At 36.7% G+C, this 20598-nt stretch overlaps 1 protein-coding gene across 1 annotated transcript in view; it reads right to left on the reverse strand.

Moving 5' to 3' along the window:
- Positions 1–20598, reverse strand: part of TMC1 (transmembrane channel like 1) — a 133640-nt gene that overhangs the window by 24661 nt on the left and 88381 nt on the right. Inside the window, exons 10-14 of the mRNA XM_071216678.1 lie at positions 18073–18217; positions 17240–17434; positions 14538–14717; positions 14251–14412; positions 5345–5473 (exon numbers count right to left, since the gene is read on the reverse strand). Of these exons, the coding sequence (XP_071072779.1) occupies positions 5345–5473; positions 14251–14412; positions 14538–14717; positions 17240–17434; positions 18073–18217 (811 nt within the window). The remainder of the gene's footprint in view (positions 1–5344; positions 5474–14250; positions 14413–14537; positions 14718–17239; positions 17435–18072; positions 18218–20598) is intronic.

The following is a 20598-nucleotide window of genomic DNA, read 5'->3' on the forward strand; positions in this document are numbered from 1 at the left end:
AACCCATCTATGCCTGCAAGCACCTTGAGTTTAAAAAGCCATTGGTTAACTCATAGATAAGTCATGCTTTGGCATAAAATTTCCAGGGTTAAGCATTACATATAAACATTCAAAACTATGGAAATCCAGTTAATGACTTTACAATCAGACAGACATGAGTTTAAGTCCTAGCCGCACCATTGACCAGTTATATGTCTTTGAATAATCATTTAATATCTTCTAATGCTCAGTTTACTGCAAGTAGGAATAACACCTCTCTCATAGCATTGCTAGTATGACATGGAATAAAATATAGAAAGTATTTTGTAGAATTTCTGATAATAAGCAGTAAGTAAAAATGCATCTTATTATAATACAGCATAATATGATTAGAATCTTCTCTAATGGTCTATCAATCATAGGTCTCCTATTTATGGATAATCTTGAGGTCCCTTCATCATATCTCAAGGAAATCTCCCATAGTTCCCCCACTTATAAAAATTCAACAAGGACAATTTTAAAAATATAACTTTAAACAAGACCCTGACATTTTAATTTGATTGAACATGCCATGTGATCAATTCTATTTTCTCTTGGATATTCTTTACCTACCTTATTAGTAAATGGCAAGAGTGTTGTCAATGCATATTAAAGCGAAAGTAAAGATATTCCGCCCTGAACTATAGCTAAAACCTATAGAGTTTACGAGAGGCCTCACCTTGCACTGAATCATGACAATTAAAGCCCCTCCTGGTGAGGGTAGAAAACCACCACACCAAAGAACTGAGAGAATCTACAACTATGAAAGAGAGTCCCACCCATCAACCATGTGGGATCCAAGCCCCCTTTCAATTAGAGGTAGAGTAAGCATCACCACCACAGAATCTTCAGGATTGGGAAATAAAGTAAGGACTAGAGTGGATTTACTGGTGTCCTACTATAGGCTTATTGTGAGTCTAGCAATGGAAGAATTATATCATTGATATTGAGACAGTGGCCACCGGAGGTGCTGAAGTCAGGGAGAGGGAAAAAGAGGCGGAATTGTCCTGAATGACATTGCAACTACAGATACAGGCCATTATATATCCTGCCATAACCTACAGAATTGAGTGGGAGAGAGTGTAAACTACAATGTAAACTATAATCCATGCTTAGTGGCCATGCTCCAAAATGTGTTCATCAATTGCAATGAACATAATACACTAATGAAAGAAGTTGTTAATGTGGGGAAAATTGGGAGGTGTGGGGAGTGGGGCATATGGGAATCCCGTTGTTGTTTTTTTTATGTAACCTTTTATGTAATATAAGTATCTTTTAAAAATAAATTTAAAAAAGAAAAAAAAAAAAGAAAAAACTCCTGAGATGGAGCCATTCACTCACAATGAGTCAGTAAACTCTTTGAGGGCTATCTACTATGCTAAGAGAAGCGTCAAGAAATGTTAACTTACATTACATGATCTAACAATGTTGACCTAAGTTCAGAGGTTCATTGTAATAATGCTTTGGTTATAAATTTATGACTGGAAAAATATACAGGGTCATATTTAACCCAATTTACTCAGATATACTCAATGTATAATTCAGTATATTTAACTTTATGTTTTTGTCCAGAAGGGCACTTCATGGGCAACTCATTTCAAGTCACAGATTCTCAATTTTTCATAAGTAAAGACACTATGGTTGATCATGTCAAAAGTCTACCTATTGTTAACATTGTATGAAGCTCTCAATCCAATGCCAGTATCTGCAGGGTGTAGTTCATACAAATATTCCTGTAATAAAAGTAAATGAACTTTTTTAAAGGCACCTTCTCTCTGACTGAGCAATTCAACTTAGAGAAATTTATTACAAGGAAATAATTTGTATACACACTATGATTTATCTATGAGGCTATTTATCTACATGGATATCTAAAGGGTTATCAAAACGTATTATAATAACAAAAATTAGAAATAGTTCAACTGACCACAAATAAAAAACTAATTAAATTAATTATAACACATCCATATGTAGAATATCATTCAGTTATTTAAAAATCATGTTTTAAAATAACAATAACATGGGGAAATGATCACTATTAGTTGAGAAAAGCAGGTAGTCAATAACTATATCTATCTATATTTATATAAATTTATAAAAATCTATAGATTACAATGTATAATCTAAGGATTTATAAAATCTATAATATATTTATAAAAATTTATAATTTATAAAAATCTATAACTGTAAATCTATATATAAACAAATAAATATAAATATATACATACATAACTAAATAAATAAATCTACATATAAATAAGTACTGTATGATTCAAATGATCCATATAAATAATCCCACGACTGCTAGGATTACCTGAGTTTTTTATTTTCATATTTGACTTCACTGTATTTTCTAATTTTCTACAATGAATTGGCATTATTTTGGGAGTTCAAAAAAAAAAAAGAAAGAAAAAGAAATATTTTAGTGGCAAAATAGTCACATTTTTCACTTTCATTTATGAGGAGATTCTCAAAGGAATCTTCTTTGCCCACCTCCAGTTTTCCATCTCCACGTGACAGGTACTTTCTGGACCCATAATGCCAATTAGTTTAGGACAGAAAAAAAATCAAGTAAGCCCATAAAAGTATCAGAGCAACATCCTCTTCAGCCTCTTCTCTTTGCTTGCACTGACCAGACTTTCCCCTGGGCCTCAGTTTATTCCAGCCTCTCCACTGGGGATACTTTCTTCCATCTCAATCTTTTGAAATCCTGATCATGCTTCAAGGCTGGACTCAAATGCCTTCTCCTCCATCATGCTTTTGTATTTCTGCAAAAGAGTCTTTAGCTCTCTCTTTCCCACTACTTCTTCAAAGTCCCAAAGCAATTGGTTTCTCCTATGGTATTTACATTCTTTGTCCTTTATTGACAATGGGAATTGCAAAATAAAATAAGAAGGCAGTGGTTTCTCAGCACAAGCCAATTTATGCCAGACATTCCAATATATCGAGAAAAGTAAGAAATGCGTTTTATTTTTAATGTTTTTAAACATTATAGTAACTGCAACAACAAAAAGTACTTTGCAAACAAGTATCTATAAACTGAATCAACCTTGCAGGCCCCAGTTTGCAACTTCTCCTTCAGCTTCCATTTTCTACACCTCGGTATCTATACCATCAGAGGTTTACTCATAATGGTTTGCACTTAGTAGGCATTTAAATGTGTAAACTTTCCAGCTTGTGCAGCAATGAAAATAGGATCCACATCAAAGATGCATCATCCAACCTTAATGCTTTAAAAATTGTTTTGATGATGAACCTCTCTCAAAAAAATTCTTTCAAAGGTAGCATGGAAGAAAATTCTTTCTTTATGACCTGAAGCAGGAACTTGCCTTTTTTCCTGTGCTTTGTATTAACCCAAGAACACTCTCAGCACTCAATAAATAATAAATGACAGTCATTTAATTACAGCTTTTATGCATCCAGGTCATGTAATATTGACTTCATATTTGCAGCAAATTTTCTACCACTTAAGAAGAAAGCAGCAAGGGATAAAGGCAAGCAAAAAACAAGCAATGGAAAGAAATGGCAATTTTTATGTCTGCCTCAGAAAAGCTGAATCAGGCAAGAAAAATAGAAATGAAACCAAGCCAGCTGAATACCTCATAGCAGGGAATGGGAAAGCAACGCAACCGCATTCTGTATCTATAGCATTACCTCACTGCCGTTTACTAAAGAGCATTACCTAACTGCCTCGGGCTCATTTGAGGAGGCACTTTCAGCGAGTGTGATAAAGATGACCTAACAAATGAAATATTCTCAAAGTCAGGTGGCCAGGCAGAGGAACTAGCGTGAGATCTTGAAAACATGATGGAATATTGGATTGTCCGGAGATTAGAAGGCATGAGAAAGAAGGGAGATCAGCAGTAAAGGATATCCCTTCACTGTGAGGAGAAAAGCATAGCATTGGCTCAGGAACCCTAAGCCAGACTGATTCCATCGGGACAGCCCTGAGGGAGGCAGGTTCTTCAAAAATGATGCTGCCTTGATGGTGCTATAATATGGAGGTACAACATTTGAGCAGTCAGTCAACACTTAACTCCTACCAGGTCACAAGCATAGTTGCATAGCTCTAAGGACAGAGATCAAGACCCCTGCCTTCATAGAATTTACATTCCAACATAGGGAGACAGACAATAGCAAATTTTAGAAAGTAAATATCAAATCATTATATGGCTTATGAAGAAATAAAACAGCATGTTGAAAGAGAGAGTTATTGATGGACTTCTTTAGATTGAATGGTTAGAAAAGGCCTCTAAGGAAATGACATATTAGTAAAGACCTTGATGATGAGCAGATCAGCCATGCCAAGTTCTAGGGCAATACCCCTAGGAGGAAGAGCTAGCACAAATGCAAGGACTACCTTGATGTGTTTGAGCATCAGAAAGAAGATGGATGTTTTTGGACTTTACGAAGCAGGGACAATAGTGTAAGAGATGAGCTCAAAAAGAACAAAAAGAAGCAGATCATACAGGATATCAAAGGCTGTATAAAGAGATTTGAAATTCATTCTAAGTACTTAGGAAGCCACTAGAGGATTTTGAGCAAATGAATACTATCATCTTCCACCTCCCCAGGTACTATTTCTTGGGATGACTGGAGCCAGTTTCCTTTACAAAAGAGGGTCAGTAGAAACCTACAGATGTGTCAGACCACAGACTGAGATCTGCTCAGCAGCTGCCTTCAAGTTTTGTAGGGGAGCTGAGGTTGAGCAATGAGGGAGAGCCAGTGTAGAAGTCCAGAGTGGAGTCTAAGGGAATCAGTTGCAAGAATTTAGAGTCCTATTAGCAAACTCACTGGGCCTTCCTTGAAACCTCCACAGTCCCCTGCTATGTCTCTGCAGAAATCTTATTTGATTGTGAGCTTTATGAAGGACCATATTTATTGAATCATTTTAACCTCCAATATAATGTACAGTGACTGGTACATAATAATTGCTCAGCAGTTTGTTTAGTGAAATTCAAAGGAATTAATAAATGTGCCATCGATACTATCCACTTGTCCTGTTTCCAGAAACATCAGCAAGCTGCATAGAGAGAGGGCTGACTACGTTGGTCAGAGGTGCACTGAGTTCAACATTTTAACTACTAGTTGAAGTTCATTGCTTCAGCAGTTGGGCAAATCTGTGCTAATTTTACTAGAATCCTATAAACCATGATCCTCAAGTCTGGTCACCTCTTAAGTACAACTCTACTCATTGGTTTTCATTTATTTACATCTGCAAAAGAGATCCCACCCTCTACACACTTTATGTCCTTTTCTCTCAGGGTGTGTTTAAATGATAAATCACAAAGGCATAATCTGATAAGAGAAAAAGTAATATACTTACGTATCCATATTCCAAATCCCAGCACCAGCAGTAATTACAAAACCTCACAAAACACGCTCTGAGGAAGTCCCCAATGAGGATTGTCACATAGGTAGTTAAAACATCAGAAACAGTCAGCCGCACAAATTCCTGTTGAAATATTGTCTTCATTAAAAGTGTGCATTTCCATCTTCAAATGGTCTTCACATTGGCATCAAATTTATCATATTTCTAAAAAATCACAACTCTGAAGATTGCAAAAAGAAACTTAGGCATATCTAATGATTGAAAATTGTTTCATCCCTACTGTATTAGTCTAAAAATAATTATTTCACATTCAAAAATCACTGTATCATCTTCTTCCTGATAAACCTTTTAAGTATGACAAAAGAACCAAAAACAGGTAACTTATTGACTATAAAGAGGTTTAAACCTTTTATCTGGCCAACAGTACCATTTACAAAGTTATTCTACTATAGACGTATTATTATTCCAGCAATGAAAGAATTCATCACTGATATCAAGGCAGTGGCCATCAGAGGTTCTACGGGATGGGACAGGGAAGAATAGATGTAATATGAGGGCATTTTTCGAACATTGGAGTTGTCCTGCATAACATTGTAGGGATAGATCCAGGCCATTGTATATTTTGTCATAACCTACAAGATTGTGTGGGCTAAAGTGTATATTATAATATAAACTTTAATCCATGGTTAGTAGCAATGCTTCAGTATGTGTTCATCAAGTGGAACAAATGTACCACACTAATGAGGGATGTTGTTAATGTGGGAAAGTGTGGGAGGGGGTGGGAGTGGAGCATATCGGAATCCCTTATATTTTTTATGTAACATCTATGTAAATAAAGCTACTTTAAAATTTTTTTAATTATGTAAAAAATAAAATAAAATGACATTTCAGCTTTAAAAAATAAAAAGACAAAAGACATACTTGGAAAAGTTATTTGCAGCAAACATGACAGAGGGTTAATATTCCTAACAGACAAAAAGTTTTTACAAATCATTGTAAAAATAGATTAACAATCCAAAAATGGGGGAAAAAAGGCAAATGGCATGAATAAGAAATTCAGAGAAGAAAATGCATGAATGGACAATTAAAACATTGAAAAAATATTTTAACTCACACATAATAAAAAATTAAAATTATAACAATGAGTTATTGCCTCACAGAGTGATAAATATTTAAAAATCCATACTTCACGTTGGTGATAGTGTGGTGAAATCAGCATTGTAAGACTAATAGGGTAAGTTAAACTGGTACAACTCCCAGGGGGAAATTTGTCATATCTATCACATTTCAAAATGTGTGGAATTAGATTTTTTTTTTTATTTCTTTTTTTAAGAAATTTATTTTATTTATTTATTTCCCCTTCCTCCCCCCCATTGTCTGCTCTGTTTCTATTCACTGTGTGTTCCTCTGTGTCCGTTTGCATTCTGGGTGGCACTGGGAATCTGTGTCTCTTTTTGTTGTGTCATCTTGATGCGTCAGCTCTCCATGTGTACGACACTACTCCTGGGCAGGCTGCACGTTTTTCGCGCAAGGCGGCTCAATGCAGGGTGCGCTCCTTGCACGTGGGGCTCCCCCATGCAGGAGACACCCCTGCGGGGCATGGCACTCTTTGCCTGTATGCGTGGGCCAGCTCACCACATGGGCCAGGAGGCCCTGGGTTTGAACCCTGGACCTCCCATATGGTAGGCAGATATTCTATCAGTTGAGCCATGTCCGCTTCCCTGGAATTAGATTTTAAAAATCCATTTCTAGACGTTTATCCTACAATAATAGTCACACAAATGCACAAGTCTGTATGTCCAGCTATTAAAGTGTTGCTTCTTTCAGGTAAAACCGGAAATAATTAAAATGTGCTCAAGAGAAGTTGAATTGAATAAAATGGGGTGTTCTCCCAATAAAATATTTTGAGCTTTTAAAAAATTGTGGTGATGGATACACAGCTCCATGAATATACTAAAGACCATTGAATTGTACACTTTAAATGGGTGAATTGTATGGTATGTGGATTATATCACAATAATGCTGTTTAAAAAGTGCAAAAATGCTATGCTCTGATAGTAAGTTTTAAAAAAATTTTTGAAACAGGACATATAGCATGAACTTATTTGTTAACAAAAAACCTAAAGTATATGTAGATGTAGATGTATAAGCATAATAGGTATATATATATATGCATAGAAAAGATCTGAAAAATTAGAAACTGGTGGGGCCTTGAATTTATGTGCATATGTATGGGTGCTGTGGTTTAGAGGGGAAGATCACTATTTCCTCTTGGAATGCACATGATAGTAGGCAATAAATATAAGAATAGACATAAATTTTCATCATGATAGTTTATATCTGCTCTCCCACTTCCTTTCTTTTCATTAATTTGCACTCTAAGACAGAAGACACTGAACATCTAACAAGAAATATTTTGTCAGATACATTAGTGGTCTTCTATAATATGAAAATACTTTTGGTTTTTATTTCTAGCTACCTATATAGTCTCCTCTCCAAATTTACTAGTAATAAAGTATGATCTCATAGGGAAAAGGACCATTTGACTTCCAGCCTCATACTTCGAAGCCAGGCTTCCTAACCTCCAAGCAGTGGGAAACCATCTCTACGATGCTTCCATGTCCAAGTACACCTGAAATATTATTTCTCTAATATTTTTATTAACTTTAAAAAGATAACTGCTACTATGGTAAATGGAAGGTATAATCATTTTCCATAAACAGAAGCTAACTATAAAATAAATACAACTAAAAACAAAAAAAATTACTATATTGAAAAAGAAAAAATCAGTTTTAGCCTTAGTTCCCATCAGAAGTAGTACCTGTGACTAGGGCTTGTAAGCAGGAAGACTATTTGGGGAAGTGATCTCAAAGAACAAGATCAGAGTTGGGGAGAATGAAACGGGGAAAGAGAGAAGCCATCCCCCAAGACTGTTAAAATCTGTCACTGCTGGGGCAAGTGAGTTTTGACTCCTCTGGCAACTGGCTTAGTAACCATAAAGAATATACCTCAGAATTTTCCCCTCAAGAGGCAGAAGAGGGACGTATCCATCCTCCAGCTCCCATCTCCCATTAATCAAGGGTGGCCCTGCAATTCCAGTTTACGCAGACTGCAGACTGGCCAAGTAGGTTCCTGCAGCCTTCCCCCTCTGTGACAGCAGATAAGTGTTGAGCAAAAGGTGAGAAGATGAGTACAGCTCAGGTGAGATGTTGTCACATAGCAGCTGCAGGCTGCATGGAAAAGTAGGTCAAGAGCATATGAAAGCCTCAAAGTTTCTGCATAATCTGACTCATGTCTAACTCTCCATAGTTATCTTGTTCTGCCCTTCCCTTTGTCTTCTCCAATCCCACTGACCCTCTTTCAGACCCTTAAACTCCATACTTCTTCAGGTCAAGGGCCTTTGCACATAGTGTTCACTCTACTTGACTCACTCTTACCTTACCTCTTCATTCAGTTTATTCCAAATAATACATATCCCTATGGCATTACTAATTTAGGGAGGCTTCTCCTCTCTTCCCTTTTGGGGAAGTCTACCAATAACAAGTTCCTGGAGCACCAAGTATTTTATCCTTGTAATATTTAATTGCCTTAAAAATTTTCAATTTTTGTATATTTATCTAATTGGTGGCTTTGTTTCCCCCAATAGATTGGAATCTTCATGAAGGCACAGAACTGGTCTATCTGCATTCCCTACTGTATCTCAAGTATCCAGCATAAGGTCTGGCACTTAGAATAGACTAAATGAATATTGAATGAATAATAGCAAATTCCTACAGTTATTTCTGGGCATAACTTTTCTCTTCCCTACTTTTGTTCTCCTTTTCATTCCCCAGGCAATGTTGAGTTCAGATTCTGATAACTGGCCAAGCATCAATTAGAGGTAGGCTATGAAGGATATTTTTAGGTTTCTGCTGCCAGCTCAGAAAGACATTCTCAGGTAGGAGACTATTTCAGGGTTTTGAAATCCTCCAGATCCTCCCAGGCATCCTTATCCCTACGGTTGAAATTCTATTTTTTCCCAAGCAGGGTCCTAACTTTCACATAAAATATCAAAAGAGGATTCAGACATTATTTTTTAAATTTAAAAACACTTCTTCCTATATCAACTGAAATAACCTCCTACCATAAGAGGGATACAGTGCTTTAGAGGAAGGGGATTGTAAGGGTCCAGCCCATCTCAAGGATGCCGTCCAATCCTGATCCTTAGTGCTAGTCAGGTTGGGGAGCAGTGTCTCCACATAGGCCCTTCCTTAAGCATCACACTCCCCACCTAACAACATCTTTACACTTACGGCAGTTAGTTAAAATGTCTGGGCAGCTTTGATCAGTAAATGTACTAGTCAGCCAAAGGGAAACTGATGCAAAATACCAGAAATCTGGTATTTGTTGGCTTTTATAAAGGGTATTTATTTGGGGTAGGAGCTTACAGTTACCAAGCCATAAAGCAGAAGTTACTTCCCTCACCAAAGTCTGTTGCCACATGTTGAGGCAAGATGGCTGCCAACGTCTGCCAGGGTTCAGTCTCCTTTTCTCCCAAGGCTCCATGGTCCCAGGTTCTTCCAATCTCAGCCACAAACTGGGACAAGTCTTGTCTCTCTCCTGGGGCTCATTTCACTCAAAGCTCAGCTGCTTTGCTCTCTCCACAAGGTTGGCTATAGACTATCAGGCTAATGGCTCATCTTTCTTACCAGGGCCTCTGCCATGTGTAATGGAGCTTTCTCTCCTTCCTCATGTATCTGCTTCTCTGTGTACTTCCTGGGGCTTCAATATTAAAACTCTAAACTCTCTTCTCTGCCTTGTAGTGTTCCCTGTGAGTCCCTGCCCCCTTGATGTCCCCGCCCCCTAGATGCAGCCCAATCAAAGCCTTAATCATAATTTAATTAAGTATAAATGAAAACCTCTGAATCCAATACAATGTAATATGCCCAGAGGAACAGACCAGTTAACAAACACAATCCAGTATCTATTTTTGGAATTCATAAACAATATCAAACTGCTACAGTAAACCTAAGGGAATTATTAACAAATTAAAGGGGAAAAATAGGTAGGAGGCTCACAAAAAGGCCAAAGACAGCAGATGTTCCAAGGCAGTTGCTTGGAGAGTGTGTGTTGATGCTAATTATGTTTCTAGGAGGTGATTCAGCACAGTGGCCACAGACACAAATTCTGACCACACTATCTAGGTTAAATTTGGACCCCACTTCCTGTGGGGTCTAAAGCAAATAACTTAACATTCCTAAGTCTTAGGCTTCTCATCTGTAAAATGGGAACATCAATAAGACCTATCTGAGAGGGCAATTTAAAATTCAATGAGGCAATGCCTGGTACATTAGAAGCATTCCTTAAATATAGCTATTGATTTTATTATCTTTAGCTGATGGTTGTTTTGTCTCTTTCCCCAAAATACAGACCTCAGGACAAAACTTCAGATAGCTGTCCCCTAGAACAGCTCTGCTACCCACCTATCAAAGGCCTTTGGAGATGAGGCTAAATGGCTACTTCTCAGGTATTCCTTCAGAGGGAAAGAAGTAATCAAATTTATTTTTATTCAAACACAAAGAGAGCTTTGAGTCACACCGTATCACTGAGGAGAAATAAGCAGAGTGCACTCATAGAAGAGAAGAGGAAAGAAACATCTGGAATATTCTCATAGAACAATCAATAAGCCTTTGGGGTGCACCTCCAACATTATATAAAAAGCCTTTACTATTTCTTCTGAGGTCACTTTTTAAAATATAGCTAAAATTTAGTAATGTTTCCATATATAAAGATATAGATATTTATCTCTTAAAGGCCAGACCTCACCAGTACTCACTGTTATGTTTCCAGTGTTAGTTTTTTTCCCACAGATTCCATCTACCCCCTCAACATTCCATTCAGAACCACAGTATCTTACCCCTAGCTGGTACCTGCAGCTAATGCACATTTAGAGAAAGCAAGGTGAAAGAAGGAAGAAATTCATCAACAAATGGCAGTAAGGAAAGATGATAAAGTAAGGAAAATCACTAGAGGCAGAATTAGAAGAAAAAAAAAAATCAATGGTCTTTGACAAGATAAGCAATATTTCCCAGGGGCTTCTAAGAAGAAAAATTAAATACACAAATTGTTTTTCCTTTATTTAAAATCATTACATGAGAGAATACCACAGAATCTCCTGCATAATCAGAAACATAAGTGTTCTCTCTTGATTGCACAATCATTCATATCTAATTTATCCCTTCCCCATGCCCAGAAGTGGCCATCACCAATCTTATTCTTTGCAGCAAATTCTGTTAACCCTGTTCAATATGTGTTTGCCTGTTTAGGGGTAGGTTTCTTAGCCCTCATGCCAGCCTACATTCTAGAATGGACAGAAGGAACTGCTCAGATATCTTGAGTTTGTGAAAATGCAATGATTATTTTTCATTTCTTACAATATTTTCTGAAGATTTAGGATGCAGACTAGATATGATAAAAATAGGCTCAAGTTAGGCACCATGGCCATCCTTTGCTTCAAGGAGTCTTGAAACATGGAAACCCATTTATCCCTGTGTATTAATTTCCTATGGCTGCTGTAAAAAATTACCATAAGCCTAGTAGCTTAAAACAAGGCAAATTTATTTTTTTATAATTCTGGAGGTCAAAAGTCTAAAATCTAGGTAGAAGCATCAGGGAAGAATCCATTTTCTGGTCTTTTCCAGCTCCTAGAGGCTGCCTGCCATCCTTGATTTTGGCCCCTTCCTCCATCTTCCAAGTACTTAACTCTAACCTCTGGTTCCATCATTGTATCTCCTTTTCCTGACTTGAATCTTCTTTCCCCTTGTGATTACACTGGGCTCACCCAGATAATCCAAAAAAATTTCCCCATCTCAAAATCCTTAACTTAAGCACTTCTGCAAAGCCCATTTTGTCATATAAGGTAACATATTCAGAGGTTCTAAGGATCAGGACACAGGTATCTTTGGAAGCCATTATTCTGTCTCCCACCCTTGATCACAAGCATCTCTCTACTAAGTACAGATGGCTTTTATTTTCATACATAATATGTTACTATAAACATGTAATGTGCATGTCCGAATGTCAAAGATTTAATCACATGTAGCAGGGTTTTTCTTTTCCCTGAGAGTTTAAAAAATAAAGCAAAATAAAATACTTAACTATACTATAATTTTGGACTCAATCTTCAATGAATATGTGTTTAGCATTTTATACTTATTCTTTATTTTTCTCAACTACTGAAATCACAGTTGATTGGCTCAAAGTGATGAACACTGAGGCTGAGGACATCCAATGATATTCATATTGATTTAATTATATTAGCTTTATAAAAATAAAGTTAATTTTTAAAATTTCATTTGATTTTGCTAAAAATAAGTACATGAGAAAAAACAATTCAAATATTCAAATAATTTCACAGACCATGTTGCTTAACTATATAACAAGCAGAAGCACTGTGACAAATATATTTTAAAACATCTGTCACCAATGACGAACTAAAGCCCCAAATCAATTTATAAAATGCAGACTAGAGTTGTCAATTGTAACAGAATAAAATTGAAGGCTTTCAAAATATAAATAGGGTCTATATGGAAATAAGAGACTTGATTTTTTAAATTTTGGTTTGGTTGGGTTGGATTGGGTTGGGTTGGGTTTCCCTTAATGGACAGAAAGCCACATGAAATATTCTTTCTCTCTGGTAAAATATCACTGGTCCCTTACTGAGGACATTTATATAATCATCGTGAAAACAAATAACCTAAGATAGTATTTCCTTAGATGCCTAAGGGAGAATTATTTGACAAAATTGACATTCCTAAAATTAGTATATGCTCCCAAAAGAGCCTGTTTTTTTAATGGCAAAGAAGTAATACTAAATAGAGTTCTAGTTGAATATTCACATGGACCTGTATCTAAATTTGGTGCTTTATCAGACACAAATAGATAGCAATCACCTACTCACACCATTTTAACTATCCTTCCTTTATACTCAACTGCAAAATGGGTATAAAGGATGGGTGTGAATACTGCATGACATAATATAGGTGAAATTCAGAGCCAGCAAATGGTAAGCATTTAGTGTAGCTTAGCTATTTTTTTTATTAATAAGCAATAAAGAAATAGGCCACATTTATGGGAAAACATATTGATTCTGCTCTTTTTAATCCATGAGTCATATGCTTCTGTGGCATTATTTATGTGGGATTATTTATAAATCCCCAAAACAGAAAGATTATGTTTGTAAACTAATCTATTCCTCTGGGTGTGATACCTTTTGATTCTATTAAATTCAACTGAGGGGAATTTAATTAGACTACTTGTTAAGATTAGGTCTTTTTGTATGGCAGCTGTCAGTGTCCATGACTCAGGTTGAGGTTCCACCTCCTTGCTGAGTCTGATATAAATGGACACTCCCACTGTGTGTCTCACTAAGACACACAGAAGAGAGAACCCTGTCATTTTTGATGCTGCCATGTAACAAAAAGAAGCCTTGAGTGGCTTGAGCCCCAGGCAGAGATGAGCCCTTTGCCTGATAGCTTGTGGCTGACCTTGGGAAGAAAGAACAGCTGAGATTGATATAAGAGACCCAGAAAGAAACGAGCCCTATGCCAGGAGAGAGGAGACTGCAGGATCACTTGAGCATGAAGCCTCAAGAGGCTGGGCCCATGGAGCTCAGGAGGAAGAGGAAGCTCAGAGCGGAAGGAGAGACCTGGCAGAGATGGCCCACCAACTTGCTTCAACACGTGACAGCTGAATTTGGTGAAAGGGCACCTGTTATGGTGCCTTGAGTCAGACTTTTTATGGCCTTGGAACTGTAAGTTTTTATTCCAAATAAATACCCTTTATAAAAGCCAACAGATTTCTGGTACTTTGCATTGGCACAACTGTGGTGGACTAAGACAACTTCTGCTTATGTTATTTACCTGTCCCACCATTGTTTCCCAGCAGGGACCTCGAGGTACATCTGCAGGGTGAATAAAAAAAGGTGGCCCTGTGCTATTTCCAGAGAGCGATGCATTGTAGGCCTTGATCATGTTGGCTTCCCATAAGGTAATATTGGCCTTTACCAGCTTCTCCTCTTCAATCTAGAAAGCAAAGAGATGGAAATAAAAATGAAGATAACACTGATTTCAAAGGATTTCTGGCAATCATTGAGACTGAGGATTCAACAATACACTGGTGGCAAAGACAATGCAGACATAAAGCTTACCTTGTTGTTAATCTCATCCATCAATGCAAGAATAAATACATACAAGTTGCCTAAAAGAAGGGCAAAAATGCGTCCCAATAGCCATTTCAGAGCGATGAGGGGATGGTAGTCTTCTAATTCAGCAAATAAGTCAAACAGAGTTGGACAAAACATCCCCAGAAGGGACATTACCATGTTCATCTACAACAAGATGCAAGGGATGAACTCAATTAATGGTGTTTAAAAATGACCTCTTTCCCCCACAAGTCTGCAAGATTCTCAGCTAGGTTCTCTTTGCCCTTTTATAAAACTAAAGAGTTTTTCATTTATTTTTAAATTTGGTCTTAATAAAAGAACAAAGACAATAGTCAACTCACATTCTCAAGATATACATGTATATGAGCTTGTGTATTTGCCAATAAAAATAGGGTGTTTCCCCCATATAGCCAAAGATATAATTTACATCATTCTATACTCAGAGTCCTACATAGTAACTGATTGTGATATGGTGATGCACATATATATATATAGCAAGGTTTCCCTAAGAAACGGCAAATGGATCTGCTTGAGGAATGAGATCAGAGCTGGAAATAGTAATTTGGCAATCATCAGGATATGGGCTAGTTCAATTGATTAGAATGGCTGAACTACCTAAGACAGACTCAAGACAAAATGCTGGACTTTGAGGAATGCAAATTGTTTAGGGGAAGAAAAACAATAGTTTTCACCAAAAAAAGCAGAAGACATTCAGAGAAGCTAAATGAGAAACACATGGATTAATTTTATAGAAGCAAAGGTAGGAAAGTTTCACAAATGAAATCCATAATTCATTTGTGAAAATTTCACAAATGAAATCTGTATTGCCAAAGGCAAAACAACAACAACAACAAAAAAGAATAGCAATATGGGAAATAGGAAATGTGTGGTCTTTATCATCCTGGCTTATGATTGTAACATTAGCTAAATTAGGCCACAGAATGCACTAATTTTAAAATAGAAAAAAAAAATTCCTTTAAATTCAAAAAGATTCCAGATATCTCTGGCTACAATCTTTCTCAAATACCTGACTCAAACTATTATCACTAAACAGTTTCTATTTCCTCCACCACCATGAACTCCAGGTTTTAAACAATGAGAACTATCAGATTATATTTGAAAATCATTTGTAATACGTTTTGTTAATTTTTATTAATTAATAACATTATATGATTACGGCCAAAAGGAGCTCAGAACCAGCATGACATGACACAAAATAAGCATGATATAATTTCAGTCCAATGCAAAAAACCTACCATATCTTGCATAATCTTATAGAAGTTTACTTTAAATTCAAGTACATTTAATTTGTAAAGTTACTCATGAGTCCCCATAATTACTCTGTTAGAAGTGAGAATTCAGGGGTCTCCTAAGATGGAGGTCAAACAGGTACTCAAAAAGAATGATCCTTTAATGATAATCAAATATCTATCCTTTGATATGATTCATTTATCAAAATATATGATCAGTATAAACCATGGAACAAAACAGCTTGATAAGAAAAAGTTTTGACATCAAATTTATAAATGTTTTTGGGTTATCTGTTTTAAATAAATAACTTTCCTCTACCTAATGGCTTTCCATTTTACAGGTTCTCATGAAAGGTCTATGATATTATTGTCTCTTAAATGTATGGTCCCCATCTCCAGTGTCACAGATTTTGAAATACCTAGAATGTTTTTCTCCGGAAGAGCTTTTAAAAAACAGGTTATATCATTTGAAGTCTAAGATTCTTCTAAGAAATCCTATGCTTTTGAAGACTTTCTTAATGTTTTGATCTATTAGGCTCTGCAGAAGTTTCAGTGATAATACATCAGGATAATCAGAAATATCCTGATACGTCTACACTTCCCACAGCCTAAATGTCCAAGTTCAAAATTATGCCACATTGTTCTCAAGAACATTTTATGAAAAGGAACAGTACTTAACAACACATGATCAATGATTTCCTGATTCTAAATTTCTATCTCTAACTTCCTTTCTAGACACACTAACTGGGCATTATACTTTGAAGATAAATAATGACCATAAAATATAGTTTCTGGCAAAAAGCTAGCCTTCCTTATTTGCATAACATTTGGAGAGGAGGGAGTAAGACTTGGTGGGGGTGGAGAGTAGGTGGACATGTGCAGTAAGGATATTTATGGAAAACTAAAGGAAGCCTATGCTTCCCCCAAATGGGAGAGCAGTCTGAATATTTCCAGTGAGGTAAATTAAAACAGGGCCCAAGGGATTTATCATAGCTGTTCCAAAGAATTGAGGCAAAAGCTGGATCTTTCAATGGCAGATGCAGGATCTAAAGAGAAAGAAATTTGGGTAATGGAAATAGTGGTGGGCTTGGAATTTAGACTTTTAAGTCCTAGCCCTCAATTTTCTTCTAACTCTGTGACCCTCGTCACATCACCTCATCTCCTGAGATATATCATCCCCATCTATAAAATGTAGTTGTACTACATGTGTTTTAGGATCACTTCCAACTCTAACATTCCACAATGTCACAAAATGGAAGAAAAATTACACATACTCAGATTTGGAAATAAGACTAGAATAGAGGAGAGGGGTTAAATCTAAGGGCAGGAAAGGGGAGAGGTAAAGAGTAGCCTTATATAATGTCCCACCATAGAAGAATAACCCACAAAGTAGCAATTGTCAGGTTCTAAGCACATAAAAAGCACGCAGGGACGAACTTCATTTTTTTCCCACCACCCAAGGGTGTCAGGATCTTGCTGCGCAAATTCCTGGGATCGCTTCACAGCCCAAAAGATGAGGTATCCACTCCCACCAAGTGTTAGAAACACGAAGAAGTTAGCGAGAAACCTCAGGAATCGGATCAAGTGTATGTTTTCTTCTACTTGGGCTGCTCTTTCTTCTATTATAGCTTCCTGTACCCAAGCGAAACAGAAAGAAAAAAAAAAAGGAATATTTGAGCTACAGAGAGTTTCAAGATATCAGGGATAATTTTTGCAAACATCAGAATGTGAAAAATGAAAATATAAACTAAGTCAGTGATTCTACAAACCAGGTGCCTCTTCCCAGCAAGTGATGGGAAGTGAGAGAAAGAAGGAATAATTATTGCAGACAAATCTGATTTGTCTAATAATGAGGATAGGCTTCCTTCTACAAGACATTCTTTTCCTGTACAGCTTAAGAAAAACTACAAAGGACTGCTTTCAAGTCATTTTAAATGTGGAGCTAACTTTTCCTGTAAATAACTAGCAACCACTGTCCTATTATTAAAAATTTCCGATTCCTATTACTGAATGGTCTGATATTTTCAAACCAATGGCATTATTTTACTACCGCATTTAGAGAAGAAAAGCCCTAGTGGGTTAATGTGCAGTCCTGGGTAATCAAATATTTTCTAGTCATTATCAGAACCCTGCCCAGATCCTAGTAGGCAGAAACAGTGAGCTAATCTTCCTTTTAACTGTCAAGATATTTTGTTAGCAAGACCATAAGGAATGGCCCCAATTTAACTTTTAGAAATTCAAGAAAAGACTTTGGAAATTTGTATCTTTACCTTAAAGTTCATTGTAATAGAATTGAATTTGTTGTCTGCTGTTTCAGGATTGCCAATCAGGTAGTCCCAGCTCGTGAACACCTTCCAGCTGAAGTTGAAAGTGTTGTCATCACCACCCCCATCATCACCAATATTTTTGGTCATCCTGTAAGAATAAGGAGTTTAACTCAGCATCAAGAGTACCAAAAAAAGGGGATATGGACTGCAATGGCTAACACTCACAAAAATATAAATTCATAATATATTCGCCACAACCCACTGGCTGTTGATTTGTTTAGTGTCTATTTCCCCATCTGAGCACCATGATGGCAAAGCCTTTATATTACTTACCAGTGAATCTCCAGACACTGGCTAGTCCCCTAGATTGTCCATAGTAGGTGCTCAAGACTAATTAAATGAATGAATGAATGAATTGTGATTCTGGAAGTAAACTTAGCCTTGGCAAGAGCCTCCCCAAATAAATACATATAACACACAGAGCTTCACATGTGGTACAATACATATCATATGCTTGCAATGCTATTGCTACTCAGTTCTGTCCTTGTCCTTCATGATAGGTTTTGATATCATCTCACTTCATAAATGGTTGTGAGTCATACTGGACCACTGTTATTCCCAGGCTAGGCTTGAAATATGAATATTTTTCATGTTGAATTTCATAATTTTAGATGCAGTTAATTTAGCAGTAATATGAACTGGAACACTAGAATATGGTGCCTTTAAATCTGTCATAGCTCACTGTTTTTCTGCTGAAAGCAGAAAATCCTGACATTTTTTAAGCAAGGTCAACCATAGTTTGAGGAAAAATAGATAGTCATATGCTTTGTGGAATCTGCCAGGACTTCTTGCCCTGTAGGCCAGTTCCACTTACCCTTCTAGAGACTTCCATAAGTTCTGAAATCTGTCATTAGAGACTTCAAACACTGTCACCCCCAGTGAAAATATCTCTGAGAAGTAAATTATTAGGGCAGAGTCTATGAGGGATTCTGACTGCTTTCCCTGGAGAAATCTAACTAGGGGAGTTTCCTGCAGCAAAGAAATTGAGAGGAAGAAAGAGACAATTTTGAGGCTAAGATACCATGCAAGGATTTCAAGAAACATGCAGGATTTTTAACTAGAATCAGGAAAGTAACAGCTGTCCAGGTCAGTGGGTATAAGAGAAGTGAAGAGAAAGTAGACAGAACACAGAAAATCCAGGTAGAAGGGGAAAAAATAATTTCCATTTATTTAGAAATGTTATGTGAAGTTGGCCATTATTTTAATGTAGGCAGGTGATATACAAGTGTCTTGTAAGTCAAAGACATTGTTTTGATTTATTGAATTTTAATTTTTTTAATAAATTTTTGATCACAGGTATTACATGAAGGCCATAAAACTCCAAAGGAATTTGGCAATAGACCAAGAACAACTTCAAAATAGAATTAAACAGGCCAACCAGGTCAAGGTAAAGGCAGGTCCTTGTCCTCATTACCAGAGATACAGTCTCATCAGAGTTTAGGGGAAATATGTTGGTAGGAAAGAAGGAAGGTCATAAAACTTGGATGACCAACCCTCCCCATTTGCTAGGGACAGAAGGGGTTTCCAGGACTTGAGTTTTTTAGTACTAAAATAGGGAAAGTCCTGGGCCAACCAAAGTACTCTTTTGGGTTTTATCTCATTTTATCCTTCAATTTCCATGAGTTAATTTCACAATAGGTATTTTCCTCATTTTGTAGATATGGATTCTGAAGCAATGGTATCAAGATGACAAAAGCCAATCAGTAACCTAGTTGATTTTAGAACACATACTCCCGTCTACTCTATTCGAGGACATATCCCTTAAATTCACCCATGTTTATTCCATGAGTATACTTGATTGTGGTGGGGGAAGGGAGATTATAAATGATTCTGCACAGTCATTTAGAAAATACCTTTTCTACCAAATACTGTCTCCAGAGCTGGGGGTAAGGGTGAGTATGGGGTCATATATTGCTTTTAAATTGTTCCAATATACAGACCAATGAGCTGAAGCCATTTGCCAATCAGGTAATGAGTGATCAGAAGCCCATTGCCAAAGGGAGGGGCCAGAGCCAAGTTGGTTTTGTTGGCATAATATAGGAAACATCAAGGGAGAAAATGTGGAATTGGTTGGTGCCCTGCAATTACCCTCAGTGGCATCTTTGAATAAATTCAAAAGAAGATGCCACTTCCTCTAGAGCTGTGCTGTTTAGCAGTATTAATCACATGTGATTACTGAACACTTGCAACGTGGATCATTCAAATTGAGATATGCTAGAAGTGTAAAATGCACACCAGATTTTAAAGACTTAACACACAAAAAAAGAAAACATTTCAATAGTAATTTTTATATTGAAATGATAATACTTTTGATATGTTGGGATGGTTAAAAATATATCATTAAATTAATTTTGCTGTTTCTAAATTTTTTAATAATGGAAAATGTTAAGTTATATATGTGGCTTGCCTTAGACTTCTTTGCACAATGCTGCTCTAGACACTTTAAATCTATCTGCCAGATAATTGCTC

Source organism: Dasypus novemcinctus, chromosome 8 (genome assembly GCF_030445035.2).
Source record: "Dasypus novemcinctus isolate mDasNov1 chromosome 8, mDasNov1.1.hap2, whole genome shotgun sequence".
NCBI classification, from domain to species: Eukaryota; Metazoa; Chordata; class Mammalia; order Cingulata; family Dasypodidae; genus Dasypus; species Dasypus novemcinctus.